Here is a 19,842-nt window from a genome sequence, read left to right as displayed (position 1 = left end):
CACTTAATTCATAATAGCTGCATACCGGAATCCTGAACTGTGAACGCAATCCAATGCATACAGAGAGCATGTGGCTGTAATCCAGGTACACCAGGACCTGTTTGAAATGAAAATGGAAGGCCATTGCTAGCAGGAAAACTCCATATGTGCATTAGAACTCCTCTACCTGAAACAGATCACTACACTAAGCAGCATGGCATTGTGTGAAAAATTGAGCACACTGTCCATGCATCAATCTAGGACAGTGATTTTCAACCTTTTTCATCTCACGGCACACTGACAAGGCACTAAAATGGTCAAGGCACACCACCGGGTTTTTGACAATTGACAAGGCACACCATGCTGGAAGTGGGGGCTCACATCTCCCATTGGCCCTATCAATAAATGATCTTTCCCCAAATTCCTGTGGCATACCTGTGAACCACTCGCGGCACACCAGTGTGCCATGGCACAGTAGTTGAAAATGGCTGATCTAGGAATTATCCCAAGTTTATAATATGGACTTCATATTCTTTTCTGTGCTCTTAAATGTTAAGGCTGAAGGCAACAATAATTTTAGATTGACATAACGCTGATATTTTTTCACAACAGTCTAACATACAGATAGGATAACCAAATGGTAGCTACATAGATGGTTGCCTGGAATTTTTTTTACTGGAAAACCAAGTAAGCTTAAGGATCAATGCCAGGATAACTTTCACAATGGGGTTAGAAAAGAGAAAGTTGTAGCAGCTGTCCAAGAGTTTTATTATTGCAATGGATCACATTTATGAAATCCTCATAAAGTTACAAACAGTTGTAATAAAAGAACAGCTCCAACAACGTAAAGTGGTCCATTACAGGCAGAGTATGACAACTTTATCACTGGCATGGACCATCATTACCTTTATTAAACAGAAATATATTACACATAACTTGCTCTGAAGCAAAAAAACCATAACAGACCAGCATATCAATGTAAGGAACAGAATTTTTCTTAACAAAACAGAACAATTTCCCAGAACAATTCCATATATGAGGCACTGAGCTGCCGTCACCCTATGGCTCGTACAATGCTCTTATCAGTGACACAAAATTTTATGAGAGTAAAATAGGAAGCAAAACACTCTTTACAACAATTTAGACTTTAATCTCTTATTTGTTTATATATTTAATATTGGCCTGATGGCCTGTTTCAAGCCCTCGACATGGCTTGCAGTATAAAAGCAATTTAAAACTATAAGGCAGTAAAACTATTTAAAAGAAAGTAGTAAAATAATCAACCTGTAAACAAAAAAAAAATTACTAAAAACAAACAATAGTAAAAAAATAGTAAAAACCAAAAAAACAAAACAGTAAAAACAAAAAAAATTATCCAACAACAGAGTCAGAGTAAAAGCAATCTTTCCAAGTTTTGGAAGCTGTGATTCATTAAACAAACCAGGACTGAAAAATAATAATAATAATAATAAACATAATGTAGCCAAAGATAAGTCCTTCTGAGTCCCACCAATTTCAAAAGGAGAAAATTCAGCCTTATTTATCTCACTCCATCAAACATGCATGTTTACTCAAAATAAAGTTACGTAGAGAGCAACAAGGTTTTAACCCTAAATAATTGTGCATTGGTCTGCAGACATAAAAATTGTTAGCTTTGACTGGATCATGCCCATCAGCTTGCCTACTTTATTTTTACCTTCATAGAGGAAGATAACAGAATGGGCCCTATGAAATAGACTTTCCTAAACATATAGTAACTGAGAATAATTTGCCTTGTTTCTGCAGCAGGTTGGACTACAAATTCAGGTTTTCACTTACACAGCAATCATACACACTTTCCTGGGAGTAAGCCCTACTGAACACACTGGGACTTCCTTCTGAGTAGACATGCCTAGGCTCCCTCTGTTAGATTAGGACATCGTGTGAATTCAGTTTAAAAAAGAATTGGCAATGGCAGGTAGAGGCTTTTGAAAAATACAGCCACAAGTAGCTTCCATCATAAATTTAGATTGCTTTTAAGTCTGCTCAGTATACTGTATACATCAAACTGACATTATCACTTCATAATTGTTTGTGTCTTACTTATTTTTCTTGCAACAATGGAAAATTGTAAAAGCCTTTTGACAAGCCAGCCTTGTATGTGAGTGTGTGTGTCTGAGAGAGAGAGAGGTTCCCCTGCAGAAATGAGTTAATAATACCTTACCCAAATAGTGCTTTGGAATTTTGTTTTGTTCTTCTGGGCTTCTTGTAATTTCATCTTTGGGGAACCTCTGATGCCTCTGTTAGGTTATTGTCGTTTTCAAAACCTATACAGCAGTTGACATGCGTTTTCATCGTTTTGTTGTTATTAAGGGCTACACAGTAGTGTCTTCTAAAGTCTACTGTTGTGTCTTGCTCTTGTTACACAGAGACAGCCCTCCTTATAAGTCAGGGTTAGGGATCAGAAAGCTTGGACTCAGCTAACGAACTTAGAGCCCAGTCCGATGCCTGCCTACTCAGAAATAAGTCCCATTATAGCCAATGGAGCTTACTCCCAGGAAAGTGTGGATAGGATTGTACCCTTTGAGCCTAATCCGATGCCTGTCTACTCAGAAGTAAGTCCCATTATAGTCAGTTATTCCCAGGAAAGTGTGGATAGGATTTCAGCCTTATAAAGGGGAATCTTCCCTAAGAAATATTGTAAAGGGGGGGGGGGGTGCGTGTGCCTTTCGGGATCAGCCACGACCTCTGTTTCTTTGCCCTGCCCTGCCCTCGGCTGCGCAGTCAGTAGTGTGGAGCCTTAATTCCCCCCAGTGCACCGCTTTCAGAGAGTGCGTTGCACTATCCCCCGCGATCGTGCACAGTGATGGGTGCCAGCCTGTCCGCAGCTCTGCCTTCCCTCTCTCTGCACCGTGGGATCCAATCCTGCCCATCGTTCTGCATAGAAAGCGCACACGTGAGCCATCGCATCTCTCTTGGTGGAGGGAGCCTGGGGGCTGAGCAGACGCGAAGGGGGGGCATCAAAGGTGTAGTCCCAATCCCTAGCAGCTGGAACCAGCAAGCATGAAAGATCCTGACTACACCTCTCCAGCGCTTTTACTGGGACACAAAAGTTGTGCTGGCTCCTGTTTGCTGCAGCCCTCCCGCCTGAAAGGTGGACTTCCCCATCCTTGCTTCCCTGGGACAGTGGCGTAGCCAGAGGGGGGGCAAAGCGGTAAGTTTTGCAGGGAGCCACCCCGCAGCGTGCAAGGGGCCCCTCCCATCAGAGCCATTCCAGACTGCGAAGGGAACGCAGCGGTGTGGCTCCCTGCAAAACTTAGCGCTTCCCCCCTCCAGCTACGCCACTGCCCTGCGGCTTTGCCTTCTGCAGGCTCTCCTGCGCACAAAGAGCGCACCGCACAGCTACCCAAGGCGGCCAGGGGCGTGGAAGAAGAGCCTGACGCCGCCCGGCAGAGATCCACCCCTTGCTGACGATCGCGCATGCGAGTCATGAGATGCGGGCCCTTCCTGGTTCCTGCTGGGGCTGGGAGTCTCGGGGGTGTATCAGAGTAACCGTTGGGATGCGCCAGGATCGGCAGCGGAGGGGATGCTGCGTGTCCGTCCTTCTCCTCCTGCTTCTGCAGCAAGCAGGGAGCGGCTGGGCCACGGCCCTCGGTGGGGTGGCTGAGCTGCCCCTGGTCATCAACACCTGGCCCTTCAGGAAAGCCACAGAAACAGGTGCTGCCTCGCTTTCTCCAGGGCTCGGTTTGCTAAAGGGGACGGTGGAGCATGGATTGATCCTTACGCAGGGCTTTGTCAGTCTCTGGGAGCTGAGCTTCCCCCTGCTTCCAGGCTTGTCCTGAAGCCACCAAGCCAGCCCTCCTCCTTAGTTCCAGAGGGAGAGCCCAGTCCTATGCCTGTCTACTCAGAAGCAAGTCCCATTGTTGTCACTGGAGTTTACTCCCAGGAAAGTGTGAATAGGATTGCAGCCAGAGGGCACAACCCTAACCAGGTCTACTCAGAAGTCCTAGTGTGTTCAATGGGTCTTACTCCCAGGAAAGTGAGGTTAGGATTGCAGCCTGCCTGAAGCAGGGTTGGAGCCAGTGTTTGTATGGGGGGGGGGGGGCACAGTGAGTACTGCCTTAACTCCACAAGTCAGGTCAACCAGACTTGGACTCCTGATTGAATTTTGGCCTTAGAGCCCAGATCTACCTGTGTGGTTCACCTGGGCCCCCATTCCAACTCTGCTCTGTTGGCTGGGTGCGATCTCGCCACAGATGCCCGCCTACTGGTCATTCCCCTGGCACCCAACTTCACTCTCTCATCTTAGCAGGTGCCCTTCCCCGCTGGTGCAACAGTTTAGGGGGATCATCACCCATGCTTTCCTCTTGGATCCACCCCTGGTCTACAGTTTGCGATGTTGCAGGCCAAGATCTGTGAACTGGGGATAATCCTCTGGCAGTGGCTGACAGCAGCAGTACCCCTAGGGATGGATGACATTAGAAGAGGAATCGAACAGGATATCATGGATGTTGTCCAAAGCCAGGAATCATGAGAGCAAAGCAGGTTCCCTTCCTGCCTTTGGCTCCTCCTAGGCCACAGGGTGCATTAGCCATACATAAATGCAATGTAACAAGGAAGGTCTCCTGGAGGGAGGGGCATTAGGTCTAGGCCCTGTTAACTGACCCTGGTGGTATGAGATACTGCAGTCCTCAGTAATTGCCTTCTCACCATCATCACAATCACTGCCCACGTCCTTCAAGCTCCCTATCTTTTAAAAAAGCAGAGGACTCCTTCTAGGCTTGTCTCCTCCTTTTCCCATATGCCTTTTGAAATGGTAGAGAGCAGGAAAAGGAGAATATAAGCTGGGGGGGGGGGGAGGTAGAAGCAACAAGGTCAAGAGAGATGGGGGCAAAAATGTGTGCTTGGGCCAAGCCTGATTCAGGGCCCAAACTCATCCAACTTTCCAGCACCGGTGCAGTCGCAATGCAGCCCCAGGTTAAGGGAACCATACCTTGAGAAGGCCTCTGTGACTGCCTTCCCACCACAAGATGCAATGCATGCCACATTGGCACATCTGCATGGGCACTGGAAAATTGGACAGGATTTGGCCCTCAAGAGAGTTAGGACAGACAGAAGAAAATATTTCTTTACCCAGTGTGTAATTAGTTTGTGGAACTCTTTGCCACAGGCAGTAGTGATGGCATCTTGCCTGGATGCCTTTGAGAAGGAATTGGACAAATTTCTGGAGGAAAAAGTTCATTACTGGTTACAAGTCATATTAGGTATGTGCAGGCTCTTGATTTTAGAGGCAAGCTGCCTCTGATTGCCAGAAGCAGGGGAGGGCACTGGGAAGCAAGTTGTGTCTGTTGTCTTGTGTGCTTCCTGGGGCATTTGGTGGGCCACTGTGAGATACAAGAAGCTGGACTAGATGGGCCTTTGGCCTGATCCAGCAGGGCTCTTCTTATGTTTTTATGTTCTCTAGTTTATTTAGGTCTTGGCTGGTTGGGGGAGAAAGGCATCCCCTGAATCAGATGCAATTCTTTCCTGCAACTTTTTGCCCCCTCCGGCCTTGCATGGGGGTGCTGTCCTGCTATTCTGAGAACTGCTGTCCTGCTCCCAAGAAATGTAGCAGTTGGTCTGGCTGTGGTTGTTCTTTGTGAAAGAGAAGGAAAGACATTTTGCAGTTGATTCACTGTGCTCTTCTTATATTTTAACGAGGTTGTACATCTGTATTGACAAACAGGTTTTAGGTTAAAACCCAGGTAGCCCAGAAATGGGGAGAGGGGCCTTTCCAACAACACAGAGAGCCAACCTTCCCACCTTGTTGCTTGGGAGGAGACAGGAAAGTGCTGTCCAGCTGAGAAGGCAATTCCTACATCCCTGTGCCACTTTGAAGTTGGGAAGAAAGCTGGGACTTGTCACATGCAAAGGAGGAACCTTGCCCATATACAAATGTTCTCTGCTTAACAATGGTTCATCTAATGACGGACCGCATGTATGATGGTGGTCAAAGCACAATAAAGATGGTCTTAATGAGGCAATCGCATCTCCCATAGCCTTCCAGCAGAGTGTCTGTTTATACAACAGAGAGGCACTTAATGCAAAGAAGAGGCAATCTATCTCCAGTAGCCTGTGCAGCCAGCTAGTGTCTGGCAGGGAGTGTCTGTTTACACAACCAAGGCAATAGATTGGACTGAATGTTCACTTAATGACCTAATCGCATAACAACAGGGATTGGAGAATGTATCCCAGTTGTTAAGTGGTGCATACCTGTATTTCAAAGATGAGATACCCACACCTGTTTCTTAAGAACGGGATTCTTTTAGGCATTCGGTAAGAACATCATATACTTCAATGCATGGTGTATTAATTGCAGCTTGGAGTACCTTACAGGCTGGAGGCTCTGAACTGGATGCAGTAGAGAGAGGTTGTGGCCAGTGTGAACTTGAGCAATGTGATGGAAGTGTTGGGTATGGAGGACATCCAGATGAGCACGGAGAAACAACGTTGGATGCCATGATTATGGATGGGTACGTTGTCCTACAAGAGAAGATGTATTTGTTCTCTGATCTGGCAGCTCCTTGCAGTTGTGGAGTCCTGGCATGTGCAAAGTCAGGTTGCCCCCAACTTAAGGACATCCAACTTGCAGACGTCGCAAGATAACGGTAGGTGGTTTTGCACGGACACAGTCTGTCTGCTCCAGCATTTTCATGCAGGTGCAATCGTGCTGGTTTTTGGTATAGAAAGAGACGCTGCATTTTATGGAAGGCTTGTTAAGTATTTAATAGAACTGTACTTGTGTTCCTTTCCAACTAATGGAAATTGGAACTTGGGGTAAAATGTAAGATGCAAGTTGTAAAATGCAACTAATATAAATGCAGCCCCCCCTCCCCTAATCTGAGCAGCTCTAAGATCCATTTTGCACATTACACAACAAAAAAGCAAGGTTACCATAAGTGTGTACATTCACTAGGGAGATAATTATTATCTACTTTACAGATAATTTATCTATAGAAATATTTCTATACCATTTTTCAACCACTACAGAGAGCTGTTCACAATTTTGTTTATGTTGCATAAATAAATAGATAATCTTCAACCCATTTTGTACAGTACACAACAAAAAAGCAGAGTTACTGTAGTGTGTACGTTCACTAGGGAGTGAATTATTATCTATTTTACAGACTAATTTGTAGAAATAAATATTTCTCTACTGTTTTTCAACCACTACAGAGAGCTGTTCACAATGTGGCTTGTGTCGCATAAACAATTTTCAGTGTTAAGTACAACTCTCTGGAACCTAACCTGTGTTTCCTCTATGTGCAGGATCTTTCCCATTCACTGCAGTGGAGCAGACAATTTTGTGCCTGCTACCCTTTACCCATGGAAACCCCCCCCCCCCAAATAAGCATGCGAAACAGAGGCCTGTTGAAATTGCCACTTTATTGAAAACCAAAATTCTACAGCAGGGTTAAACCTGAACTCCAGCCCCCTAACTCCAGCCTCCAGTCACTAGGATGGGGGAAACAGCACTGGCTGCCTCCCCCAGGTGAATAATGGGTTTACCACTTGATTCAAGGCAGCACTCCATCAAGGACAGAATGCACCTATCATGGCCAACCTTCAACGGTCAAGACAGCTGGACAGCGCAGGCCTACTGGCAAGCCTTGCGATAGCCTTTGCCAAATTCAGCCAGAAAATTTGCCAACCAGCCTCATTGAGCCAGTCAAGCATAATCTGAGCAGTCCTGTTTCACCCTCTGACTTTGCTATCTCAAAGTGGACACCAGGACCTAAACCTACCTACCCTAACCCATGCGCACGCACCTGCCTAAAGTGACCAGAATATAATACAAAACAGCCCACTGGCAAAACACCAGTCGGGGGGGGGGAGCAGACTACCAGCTAAGAGCCAGTCAGGCTGATGGCAAAAAATTCCTACCTGGCCCCCAAGCAGGGTGACCAGCTACTCTTGGACTGACTGAAGAGGGTGGGAAGGGGCTCTGTACAGGAACACACTGAGTAGTGAGCCAGCACAAACCCATTCCTTGTGTCTAGGTCTTGCATATGTGACTCCCAGCAGCCAATGAGCTGCATCAAGGCTCTACCCCGGGGAAGCGGTAGGGCAAAAGTGGAGATGCCTGCTTCCAGCTTTCCGCAGAAAAGCATGACAGCCTACTAGTAAAGTATATTGAGAGATTATCAGTGCAATTGTGAATATAGCAAAATAAAGGATTTGGTTTAAGAATGTTTTGAAATGGATATTGCATCTTGGCTAATTTTGGAGCAGTTGGTGGAGAACAAATTGAACATCTCCCCTTTTTGTTTATAATTGTGACCCAAAGTAAAGTATTAAATTAGAAGGTGAAATAAAAGGAATTGCTATAGATTAAAATCTTGTCCAGAATGACAAATGGTTCATATTTTAACACCTTTAAGACCCTGGGAAGATTGTCAAGGAAGGTTTCCCTGGGGAGAAAAATGTTATTTTGATTTCAGGTCCTCATCTACTGCCCAGATGCTTTGGGTTTAGCATTTGCATTTCCCAATGCTGAAACCTCAACACATGTTTTGAAGTGAGAGCAAAATACTGTAGCACAGACTTCCCGGGACTGCAGCCTATAGCTGCAGCATAGCACACACTCTGGAGCGGCCTGATGTAAATCAGAAGGATAGCAAATGACTTTTTGACAGCAAACTATATTTCTTTATCAATCTAATTTCTGTCCCTCATACAAGGCATACATTGCATTCTGTGGCTTAGATGTATTGTTTCTTTGAGTTTGTTTGTTTGTTTGTTGGTCCAGTAACACTATGGAAGTTGGAGCAGTAGCAGATCTTAGACGCATAAAGAATGCTATTGGCGTGGCTCGAAAAGTGATACAGCATACTAGGCACACCTTATTGGTTGGAGAGTCGGGTAACTTTCTCTATTTTCAAGTATTAGTTTTAGATTTGTGCTGCACTGAAAGACAAAGCTAAAGATAGATGCGACTGTCCCACTTAAACTATTAGGGACAAATGAAATGTTTCGTTGAGACATAATGACTGCTAGCTTTAACAGGATTGGGACCGCTTTGCTCTAGATTAATTTGATGGTTTATTTCTATCTGTGCATTATACAATCTGATCCTGTGTATGTTTAGCTGAAAGTAAGTTCCACTGAGTTATTCCCCCATAAGTCTGTACAAGATTGTAGCCTTCATTAATAAATTCAGCACTCGCCAAAAAGTTGTATTGGTACCTAGTCTTAAAACTGCAGGTTGAGTCTCGGTATCCACGAGGGTTCCGTTCCCAGAACCCACATGGATGCCCAAAAATCATGTTAAAGGAAATCTATTTAAAAATAATGTCCCTTTGCTCAGCAATTTAAAAACAGCCTTGCTGACCTTTGTAATTCGGGACAGAGGCATTAGGCAGGCAATCATTCTGCGGTCACTTAGAAAGGCTTCACTTGGAGGCAGCAACCCCTCACCCAGAGCACAGCACAGGAAAAGAATGCAAAGAGGAGGTGATAATCACTTGCATTCTTTCATGTGCTCAGTAGGAAGGGAGGGGTTGCTTGCCTCTGAGTGAAGCTGTTCTAAGCACCTGGAGTGAGAGAGAATGATTCATTGTCTGCTGACTGCCTTCTCCTGCATTAATGAGACTATTGTTAAATGACTTTTTTCCTTTAATTTAAAGGGCCTTTCTCATCACATTGAGATAAAGCCAAGGGTGAAAAGCCCATGGATAATTAGGTTATACCTGTATTTCTGTATGTATTGGCTCTTAGCACTGAAAAATCACATACAAAATCATGCAGGCGATGGACAGAGTAGATAGAGAGACGCTCTTTTCCCTCTCACAAAACACCAGAACCAGGGGACATCCACAAAAGTTGAGTGTTGGGAGAGTTAGGACAGACAGAAGAAAATATTTCTTTACCCAGCGTGTAATTACTTTGTGGAACTCCTTGCTGCAGGATGTAGTTATGGCATCTTGCCTGGATGGCTTTAAGAGGGGATTGGACAAATTTCTGGAGGAAAAAGTTCATTACGGGTTACAAGTCATAGTAGGTATGTGCAAGCTCTTGGTTTTAGAGGCAGGTTGCCTCTGATTGCCAGATGCAGGGGAGGGCACCAGGCCACAGGTTGTGTCTGTTGTCTTGTGAGCTCCCTCAGGCATTTGGTGGGCCACTGTGAGATACAGGAAGCTGGACTAGGTGGGCCCTCGGCCTGATCCAGTGGGGCTATTCTTATGTTCTTATCTAAAAAAATTGTTGATGCTAGGGCTGCCCCAGCTAACAAGCTTTAATAAAAATCAGATATCAAAATATGCACTTCTCAATCTGATGCCCCTGCAAAGCAATTTCCTCTCTCAAACAAGTCTGATCATGAAGAAAATAATTAGAAACATTGTTTAAAATACGTTAAACTTTGTAAGGTCACAGAGTTCAGGAGTTCACATTTATAATTCAAGTTGTTCTTGAAACGTCCTGTCTTTCGGTCTGACAGCATGCTAGTATTGCTATTTACGATTACTAATTACAATATTACTATACTGTAAATACTGTAAATTACAGTAAATTACTATTACTAATACATGCTGTCAGTATTACTATTTACTGACAGCATGCTAGTATTGCTTGTATTCTCATGAATCTTTCAGTTAAAACTTTCAGTTAAAACTTTGCATACTGGCATCTTCAGTTGTAGTTTTTATTAGTCCAAAAATTTGAAGCACATTAATCCCTCCCCCCAAAATAATACATAGTTTTGTATCCATGGAAAGTGTCACAGCTAAGCACCATAGAATGCAAGGAGATGATTTAGTGATGACTAGCTGAAGTCCAAAGACACAGTCATGACTAACTTCGTTTGGATACAACCCATTAACATTGTCAACATTGACAGTGGGAACATAATCTTGGATAATGAGAGATGCATCCTAAGCATTAAACTAGTGCAGGGAAGCGATGTAGGAATGGGATGTAGTCGTGTTGCTTAATACGTGCTATTGTAAATTTATGTGTAGGTGGTTTGATTTTCTTTCTCTCTCTGTTCTATAAAGCTTCCCTGTTTGCAGAAAGCATGGGCTTTACAGTTGAAGACTTGACTACACAGAACTCTCTTTCAATATATTCAAATTGGTTAAATCAAAACTGTCAGCCAAACTTTTGGAAGGTAGAATGCCATTTTACTTTTGATTTCTCTTATAAACTTTTTGACCACACTGTAGTTTGTTGTGAAAACATTTTTCTCTAGGGGAAAAGCAAATCAACTAGTATTTCATTCATATGCCCAGTTTAAAAAAACAAACCTGCCAAATTACTTGCATTTAGAATTGGGGTGGCTTTATATGGTGCAGAATTTTTAAAGATTGATTATAGTATACTCTTCCTTATTGGAAGATGGGCAAGGAGGTGTGATAGAATATGAAGAAGGGATAACATGATTACACAATCAAAAAGTTGGAAAATGTTTCCAGTCAGCTCGGTTGTAGTATATTGTATTTGATATCAACCAATGCTGTTTCTGTTACAGTACATGAAGTAATGGCAAAAAAGAAATATTCGAAAGCAGTTTGAGATCAGCAGTTCCCAAACTTTGTGCCACCACGACCCACCTTGTTCTCAGCACGGGGTCACAACCCAACGCTCGCTATTGCACTCAGAGGCTGCTTTCAGGTTGTCCCATGACCCACTCCATTGGCCTCCACAGGCCCCTGAATGCCTTGTGGAAGTGACCCTGAAGTTGTGGAAGCAAACCAGAAGTCACTTCTGCAACGCATTCTGGGGCTCACGGAAGTCAATGGAGTGGGTCACGGGCCTGGCATGACCTGGAAGCAGCCTCCAGTGGCTCCCAGTAAAGCTTTGCGGCATGACAGTGAGAATCGAGTTTTGTGACCCACAGTTTGAGAGAGACTTCTAAAGAAAATTGGAGTGTTTACCATAGGAGCATTTCCAGAGTATGTAATAAATTATAAAGATCTTTGATGTATATCATGCATGGCCAAGGGCTGGAAAAAACTATTTGTGGGGAAGTTCTAATCCCCTGCAAGTAGGAAATTTGGGGTGCAGTATTCCTCCCGGGCCAGCTATAGCAAGGAAGACGGCCAGCAAGGTATTTGTTTTCTGGTCTAGTGTTACTGTGTTTAAGAATTTTAAGATCTTGCAAGGGGATGTTAGGAGTTTTTTAAACCACATTCTTGTCCATTTAGTTGACCCACTAGTGAAGGAAAACAAAATAAGGTATTGTAGTTCTTGTAGGATGTGTGCAATGGAAATACGGTAAGTTCACTTATGAGGCTTCAGTCCTACGGAAACTAGCAGTGTGGTTTTCTATAAGAAGTTGACTCATCACAATCAGTGGGGATGCTCATAAGGCTTGATAGGAACTGATCCTAAATTACAGCTGTTGGTGGTAAAAAAAAATGTTCTCATGCTGTTTTTTTCCACATAGAACGTTGATGTATTTTATTTTTTTGCCGGCTATTCATTGTGCAAATCACATAACAACATGAGATCCACGGGCTTTTTTTATAACCAAAGTGTTTTAGTATTGAGTTGCTCTAAATTGAGATATATGCTTTTGTCTTTTCTTTGTTTAAAGCATGTGAGCTACAGTAATTTGCCTGCAGTGAAACTTTGTCTCTGGCATAGGCAAGAAGCTTGCATTATCTGTTCAGTATGATGGTTATGTTTTTGTTTTTTTTAACAAAGAAAAAGTACAGGTTCCTTTTGAAATGCCATTTGTTTTTCTTAAAGATTTAACGTGAATGCCACTTTGATTACAGAACGTTATACCAGATGCTTCCAAATCATGTGGGCCATACAAACAGAACAAAAAGTTTAGTAAAGAAGATTGGAGCAACTCAGCCAAAAGAATAGACGTGGATAATCATGACACAATTGGTATGACTTTTCATATAGTATTGGTGCTATTTCATGCAGCCTTCTTTTTGTTTGCCATGTGTCTGATTAATTTAATGTCAGTCGTTTTAAGTGCCATAAAAGGCTTAATCTAAAAAGACTTCTAAAAGTTGTAGAAACTGCTCAAGGCATCAGTGATTTGGCAACACCTGTATACCATCCTACCAAGGATTTGTGGACATATTGTGGGCATCCGACGTACACTTCTCAATTTGCCTTCAGAATCTGGATTATGGCATCCTGTTCCCCTTAGATCACTTTTTACACAAATCCTATTAAGGCAAAACTTTTGTTAGCAGAGCATGGTTGTGATCGTGGATTGCAACATTTAACTTCATATTTGTGCAGGAGCAATAATTTCAGATGTGCGTGCCAGATTTCAGCAGATCAGCCAAACCGATTCTCATGGTGGATGTTTTGAAACTACAGAAATCAAGCAAATCTTCCACCAAATGAGCCAAGTTTCAATTTTACATTTTTCAACATTAACTCAAGATGAGGGGGTTGGAGGGGGAGTTTTCCATGTGTTTTGGATTTTGGTCTGCCATCTGCATTTCAATTAAATACAGAATTTGCAGGAGCACCTTAGTGAGATGAGAGCACAAGTCTCATTGACAGTTCCTTAAGGAGATACTTCTCATATGATGATTAAATTTGCCTTCACCAAGCAATTAGCATTTTTTAAATGTCAAATGCTAAAGCTCTTACTTTTCTGAAGGCGTGTCCTCATGAACACTTGTACCTTGGCAGTCTGCCTAAGCCGATAATTGACTTTGCAATAGTGGTTTCCAACATGACATACTGCTGTGTGGGACAAGGTGCAGAATCGGAGTAACACAGTGAAGCATTAATGAAGCATTTTGCCTGCTCTGGGCAAACTGCCCACTTGGCAAATGTAGGCATTGCTAACCCAAACAATGAACCACTGCCTGATACTGTGTCAGTTGTTTCATGGAACTCCCTGCCACCTGTTAGCCATTTGCAAGTGTTAGATTTTATTTTGGAAATGAAGAATTAGATGGCTGATCTGTGTATTTATAGGGACTTGAAATGAATCAATCTGATGCCAACCCGGAGGATATTATGTAATCTTCATATTTAATTTTATGTAGACCTTCTAGGGCAGGTAAAGCGTTAGCAACCATTTTCCTTCACTGATAGAAGACTTACTTTGCCTAAAAGTAATGGCCCTAGAATGGACCTACTCCATACTTCACAGGTATTCTCTCTCTCTTTTTAAGAGGTTTGGGAACATTTCCCAGGTGAAGCTTGTCCCATCAGTGGTACAGTGTTTGGAAATATGGCACTTGCAGAATGTTGTCTTGGTGGAGAACTGGGCATGGTGTTGTGGCAAAAAGACTGAGCTGTGATTCAGGACTTCCTGAGTTCTACCTCTGCCACAAACACACTAGGCAACCTTAGGCAAGTCCCTCTCAGCTTCATCTCCCAGTTGCAGTATAATAGTAATCCATCTAGGTTGTTAGCAGGATTACACCACAATAATACATGCTAAGCACTTGGCCATTCAAAAAAAGTGCTATTGAGATTCTTATTGTAACAGATGCCCTATGCCTTTTGGAAGATGATCACCCTGACATTCTCTCCCTGTTAAATGCAGTCATGTTTCACGAAAGCATCCAAAATACTTCAGTGGTTCACTCCTGTTGTCATTTGTAGGCATGATTGTGGTTGGTCAGAATGGAAGGATTGCTGCAGGAACATCTACAAACGGAGCAAACCACAAAATGCAGGGGTTCGTATTTGTGAACTTTTAGTTGAAAAGCGGTATATAAATACTGTTAATAATAATTAATAATAATATTTGTCATGGCAGAAATTTTGATTCCATGTGGATAAAAGACTGTATTCCTTACTTTAGTTGTGTTTCTAGTAGCATCCAGCACAGTGTGTATAGACCATTCCTATAATGTGAACAAATTTTATATAGCTTGGATTGGAAAATTAGTGGCTTATTATTGATGTTTTTTCCCCAGTTACAACTGCCTATTGTTCTTTAGGAATACCTTGAATAGAGCTGTTGCAGCCTAGTTGTTAAATAGCTGAGCTAGAAGTCCACAGTTAAATGCTCGATCCAGCCATAAATTCACTAGGCTGGCCTCAGACAATCTGCTGTCTCTCAGTCCCATCCTGCCCATCTGTTGTATATCAGGCTGGCTGATACTGAAAGTTGTATTTGAAGTGCTTTGAAATATATACATATTCTTACTGGAACAGAACGATATTCCTGTTAAAAAAAGCAGCAAATCATAGACTTGACCTTCCTAATTTAAGTAAATAAGATCTGCCCTTAAATATGGAGGCTTGGCTATAATTCTAATTGATGTGGTCACCACTGTCTTGATTATACCGTTTCTGTCTTCAGGTGGCAACTCACATAATTGAATGTTCTTCTGCATGGAAAACTAGGTGAGAAGAAAATTCTAGAATTTATAGGCCCAAATCCTAACTAACTTCCCAGCACTGGCATAGCTGTGCCAGTGGGATGTGTGTTTCATCCTGCAGTTGGGTGGTACTCACGGAACCCGCCTCAAAGTAAGGGAATGTTTGTTCCCTTACCTCAGAGCTGCATTGCCCTTCTGCTGGTGCTGGAAAGTGGGTTAGGATTGTGCCCATAGTTGATTGAACGGCCCTGTGTACAAATTATGTGAGCCCCCCAGTGTGAAATGGTATATCCAGACACAGGTTTATCACCTTAGTGGAAACGAATAACCCATAATGTTGCTTTGTTACTGTCATTTTTGTGTTTTATGGGAAATATCAGAAACTACCTACACTGACTACTTTAATTTTGTTAATGTTAATTTCCTTCTCCTGAACTCTGTTTAGACGTGTAGGTGACTCTCCAATAGCTGGAGCTGGAGCATATGCGGACAGTACAGCTGGAGGTGCAGCTGCCACTGGAGATGGGGATGTGATGATGCGCTTCTTGCCTAGGTGTTAATCTTATGAATTTTGAACAGATTGGGTTGGGGTGGGTTTTGTTTTTTTTAAATATTGGAGCTATTTATGTGTGACTCTTGGTGTCAAGTAGCCATTCTTGTCTGTCTCCTTGACTGCACTACCATAAGAACATAAGAACATAAGAACAGCCCCACTGGATCAGGCCATAGGCCCATCTAGTCCAGCTTCCTGTATCTCACAGCGGCCCACCAAATGCCCCAGGGAGCGCACCAGATAACAAGAGACCTCGTCCTGGTGCTCTCCCCTACATCTGGCATTCTGACTTAACCCATTCCTAAAATCAGGAGGTTGCGCATACACATCATGGCTTGTACCCCATAATGGATTTTTCCTCCAGAAACTCGTCCAATCCCCTTTTAAAGGCGTCTAGGCTAGACGCCAGCACCACATCCTGTGGCAAGGAGTTCCACAGACTGACCACGCGCTGAGTAAAGAAATATTTTCTTTTGTCTGTCCTAACCCGCCCAACACTCAATTTTAGTGGATGTCCCCTGGTTCTGGTATTATGTGATTACCAGAAGATTCATGGATTAGTTTAAAAAATCACAAAAACTCAAAACTTATAGTTTCTGTATGTTACTATCACAAAGTGGTCGGAGGGTCCATTACTACCCAATTTTCCAGTGCCAGTGCTGCTGTGCCTATGGGTTATGCACTACGTCCTGTGTTGGGGAGGCAGTCTTGGAGGCCTCCTCAAGATATGGCAACATTTCTTTCCTTACCTCAGGGATAGTAGTAGGATAGTACAATAGAAAAATGTTTTTAGCAGTGGAGAATTGCTTATGTCACCTGAGTTTGTAACTGCGTGGTTCAGAATATAAACTTGTGTACCTGGTAATGCAGTAATGTAGTAATAATCAAGAATCATTCTCTCCTTAAAAGTTCTTCTCCAACTCAGAATGTAAACCAAAGGCCTGATCCCATCCAACTTTCTAGCACTGATGCAGCCGCAAGCAGCCCTGAAGTAGCGGAACAAACATTCCCTTACCTTGAGGAGGCCTCCGTGATTGCACCCCCTCCCCAGATGCAGTGCCTGCTCTATTGGCATGGTTGCATCAGCGCTGGAAAGTCGGATCGGATTGGGCCCTTGGACTGTGAATGTCTGTGGTTCAGGGTTCAGGCTCCCTTTGAAGGGAGGGGAGCACCTTTTCACAGAATAGCTAAGCAAACTGCACAGAAATCAGAAGCATCCTTTAATCCACATTTTTTCTTAAAGTCTGCAATGCATATAACTAAAGTTAGTTTGCAGTGGGGTTGGGCAAGGTTCTTAGCAGTCATATAGGCGAATAGATGCGCATAAATTGTATGTCAAGCAAGCCTGCATAAGGGTTTGCTTCATTCTGGCTGGGAAGCTTCCCAAAGTTGGTCAGACAAGCTTGGGGATTTCACATCTTCCCTGAGCTCTGCCCTTTGGCTTAATTGGTCACAAACTGTACATTCTCGGAAGTTTTAATGATCAACCTTTGGGGACTTCTGCACAGCAGTCTGGGCTGTAATAAGTCTCAAAACTTAGACCAAAAAAAAAAATTAGATAAAATCTTGGAGGCGACTGAAAAAATGCACAAACACTGTGAGAGAACTATGTGGGATGGGGAAGAAAGGAAATGCACATTCTCCAAATGAAGCTCACAATGTCAGGCCCAGTGAGCAGTGGCGTCACTGGGGTTTGCATCATCTGATACAGGAGGCCATCATGTCACCCCCATGATGGACCTCCTCCCATGCAGTGGGCGGGGTAGTGTCCTGGGAGGTAGGCATGGTGATGCTCCATCATCCCACCCCCTGCTGAGTTTTTGGGCTAGAACATTTGATAGAATAGAGATATTTCAACACATTTTTTTCCATTGCATTCTGCATGAAAACACGCATCAAATGATATATATATAACATGATGGTATTCAAAAATACCAAGATTTAAAAAATTTTTTGGCAGTAGTGGTGTCTTCCCCCTCCCCACCCCCACCCCCGTGTGCATCACCTGGGTGGCTCACAGCCCCCTACACCTCCTAGCAACTGCTAGTGTTTTCTCCGAATACTAGAGCAAACCGTTTGCTGGCACAGCTTAGGTTTACTGAGTATCTCTGCTTAAAAAACAAATGCATCCTCAGGATTGTAGAAATTTCTTTCAAAACATTCAGATAGTATCTGCAAAGGCTTCCAGGATCCCTTTTGATTTTTTTCCCTAAGTCTTTGTTATCTGTAGAAAAGTCTTAAAAATAATTATTCTTGACTTAGAGGTGTTGCTAAGCCAAGCTTGAGAGCTTTTGTACTAGTTTCTTCTTTTTTCTCTAAACCAGCTATCAGGCAGTGGAGTACATGCGCACAGGAATGGATCCAACAGTGGCCTGCCAGAAAGTTATTACCAGAATGCAGAAATATGTCCCATTCTTCTTTGGTGCTGTTATTTGTGCCAACACAACTGGAAGCTATGGTGCGTCTTTTTGCTATTTCGTGCAAAGATTATAAGTTTGGAGTAAGTTAGCCAAACTTTGACTCAGTTTATGTTGTTCATTCGTCATACCAGCCAAGGTATGGCTTGGATGCCTATGAAAATATTTGATCAAAATATTTGCATTCTTGCTGGAAGATAACATGTGACTGAGGCACAACTTCAAAGCAATCAAAGGTTGGTCATGCTGGGTATCTCATTAGTGAAGCCTCGGATCAACGAGAAGTATCATTTTGCTAATCAATATGGTTTATTGGTTTAGACTGGTTCTTGCAGTCCTTTTATCTTTGCTTTCCCGCAGTTCTATGTTTGAAAGATTAGAGATGCAAGGACTCATTAACACCAGTATTAAGATGTAAATTAAAACAAAATATACTAAACTTTGAATTATATTTTAAGAGTGTGAAGTCCACTGTGCTCGGTTAGAGGCAGTTCAATCTTCAAAAGTAAAACAGACTTTAAAAAGAAATCTCAATGCTAGGTTGATTAAGGCTATAAAAGAACAATAACACCATTGTAGTAGAATTGATAGTGGAATCCTTGGATGTTAAAAGCACAAGGAGACAAATTAATGTGACGGTCATAGTTTACTCTCTTGTCTCTTCCCTTCCTGCCACAGGTGCCGCCTGCAATAAAGTTCCAGGATTCACCCAGTTTCATTTTATGGTATCTAATCCCACTCTGAGGCAGCCATCTGAACAAATAGTGGATTGCATTTAATATGCTTTCTGCTGAAACCAGCATCTGCACTGAAGACAATGGAAGAAATGGAGCTTTTGGGGTTTTCACTTTTATAACAATTAACTGCACACTTTAGCTTGCCCATAAATATGAGGGCAAAAATAAATGTGTGTCAAATGGGTTAATTGCCGGTCTAATTAAGCTTTGTTCTGTCATATTGCAATGCTTAAGTAAACTTGGAACAACATGAACTGAATAAAACCAATCTATCCAAAAGGCTGGCAAGTTATTTCTCCAGTACTCCCAAAGCTGCTGTACCATCTTAAAGAGAGGGTAAGTGAATATGTTTCAGGCCATTTTGGACAGCTCCCCCCCCCCCAACGAACCTCCTTTCAAAATGTATTTTCAGATTACTGGAGATCTATTTTCTGTACATGAACTGGGAACACCCATGGAAAAAGCTTCTGAACTGGGACACAGATGTGACTCTTGTGCCATTAACAACCAGAAATAAATTTTCAGGACTGAAAAAAATGAAAAACAATTTCAGCAGCTGATGTGAACACTCAATACCATCTTACTGTTTTTGTGTAATTAGTCAGTCATCAAGTGTGTGAGCACTGAGCTTATTTAAATACTGGAAGTACTGTTGGTGATTTAATTGAACATTGCTCCCCTACCCCCCCTTCCATAAATTGCAAAGACTTCTTATTTATATTCCTGTTTTCTCTCAATCTTGCTATTCTGTAATCAGCTTAGTATGTCCAAGCTCTCATTGACTTTCTAAGTTTTGATACTGTACCAGGTAACATCAGCTCACTGGCTGATGCTGGGCCATTTGCTATCAGCTATACAAGGTGGCTGAGTAAAAAAGTGGT

General features: G+C 42.8%; 1 protein-coding gene across 1 annotated transcript; it reads left to right on the top strand.

Moving 5' to 3' along the window:
• The first annotated feature begins 3,463 nt into the window (after positions 1-3,463).
• Positions 3,464-19,240, top strand: AGA (aspartylglucosaminidase). Its single transcript, XM_066632053.1, has 9 exons — positions 3,464-3,675; positions 6,317-6,470; positions 8,747-8,859; positions 10,992-11,104; positions 12,717-12,834; positions 14,530-14,605; positions 15,700-15,807; positions 18,132-18,265; positions 18,903-19,240. Exons 1-9 carry the CDS (start codon positions 3,519-3,521, stop codon positions 19,001-19,003), a joined length of 1,074 nt encoding a protein of 357 aa, XP_066488150.1. The 5' UTR covers positions 3,464-3,518; the 3' UTR covers positions 19,004-19,240.
• Positions 19,241-19,842: the final 602 nt, after the last annotated feature.

Source organism: Tiliqua scincoides, chromosome 6, assembly GCF_035046505.1.
Source record: "Tiliqua scincoides isolate rTilSci1 chromosome 6, rTilSci1.hap2, whole genome shotgun sequence".
NCBI lineage: Eukaryota > Metazoa > Chordata > Lepidosauria > Squamata > Scincidae > Tiliqua > Tiliqua scincoides.
Note: the sequence above shows the minus strand (reverse complement) of the source record. Positions and strands in the feature narration are given on the sequence as shown.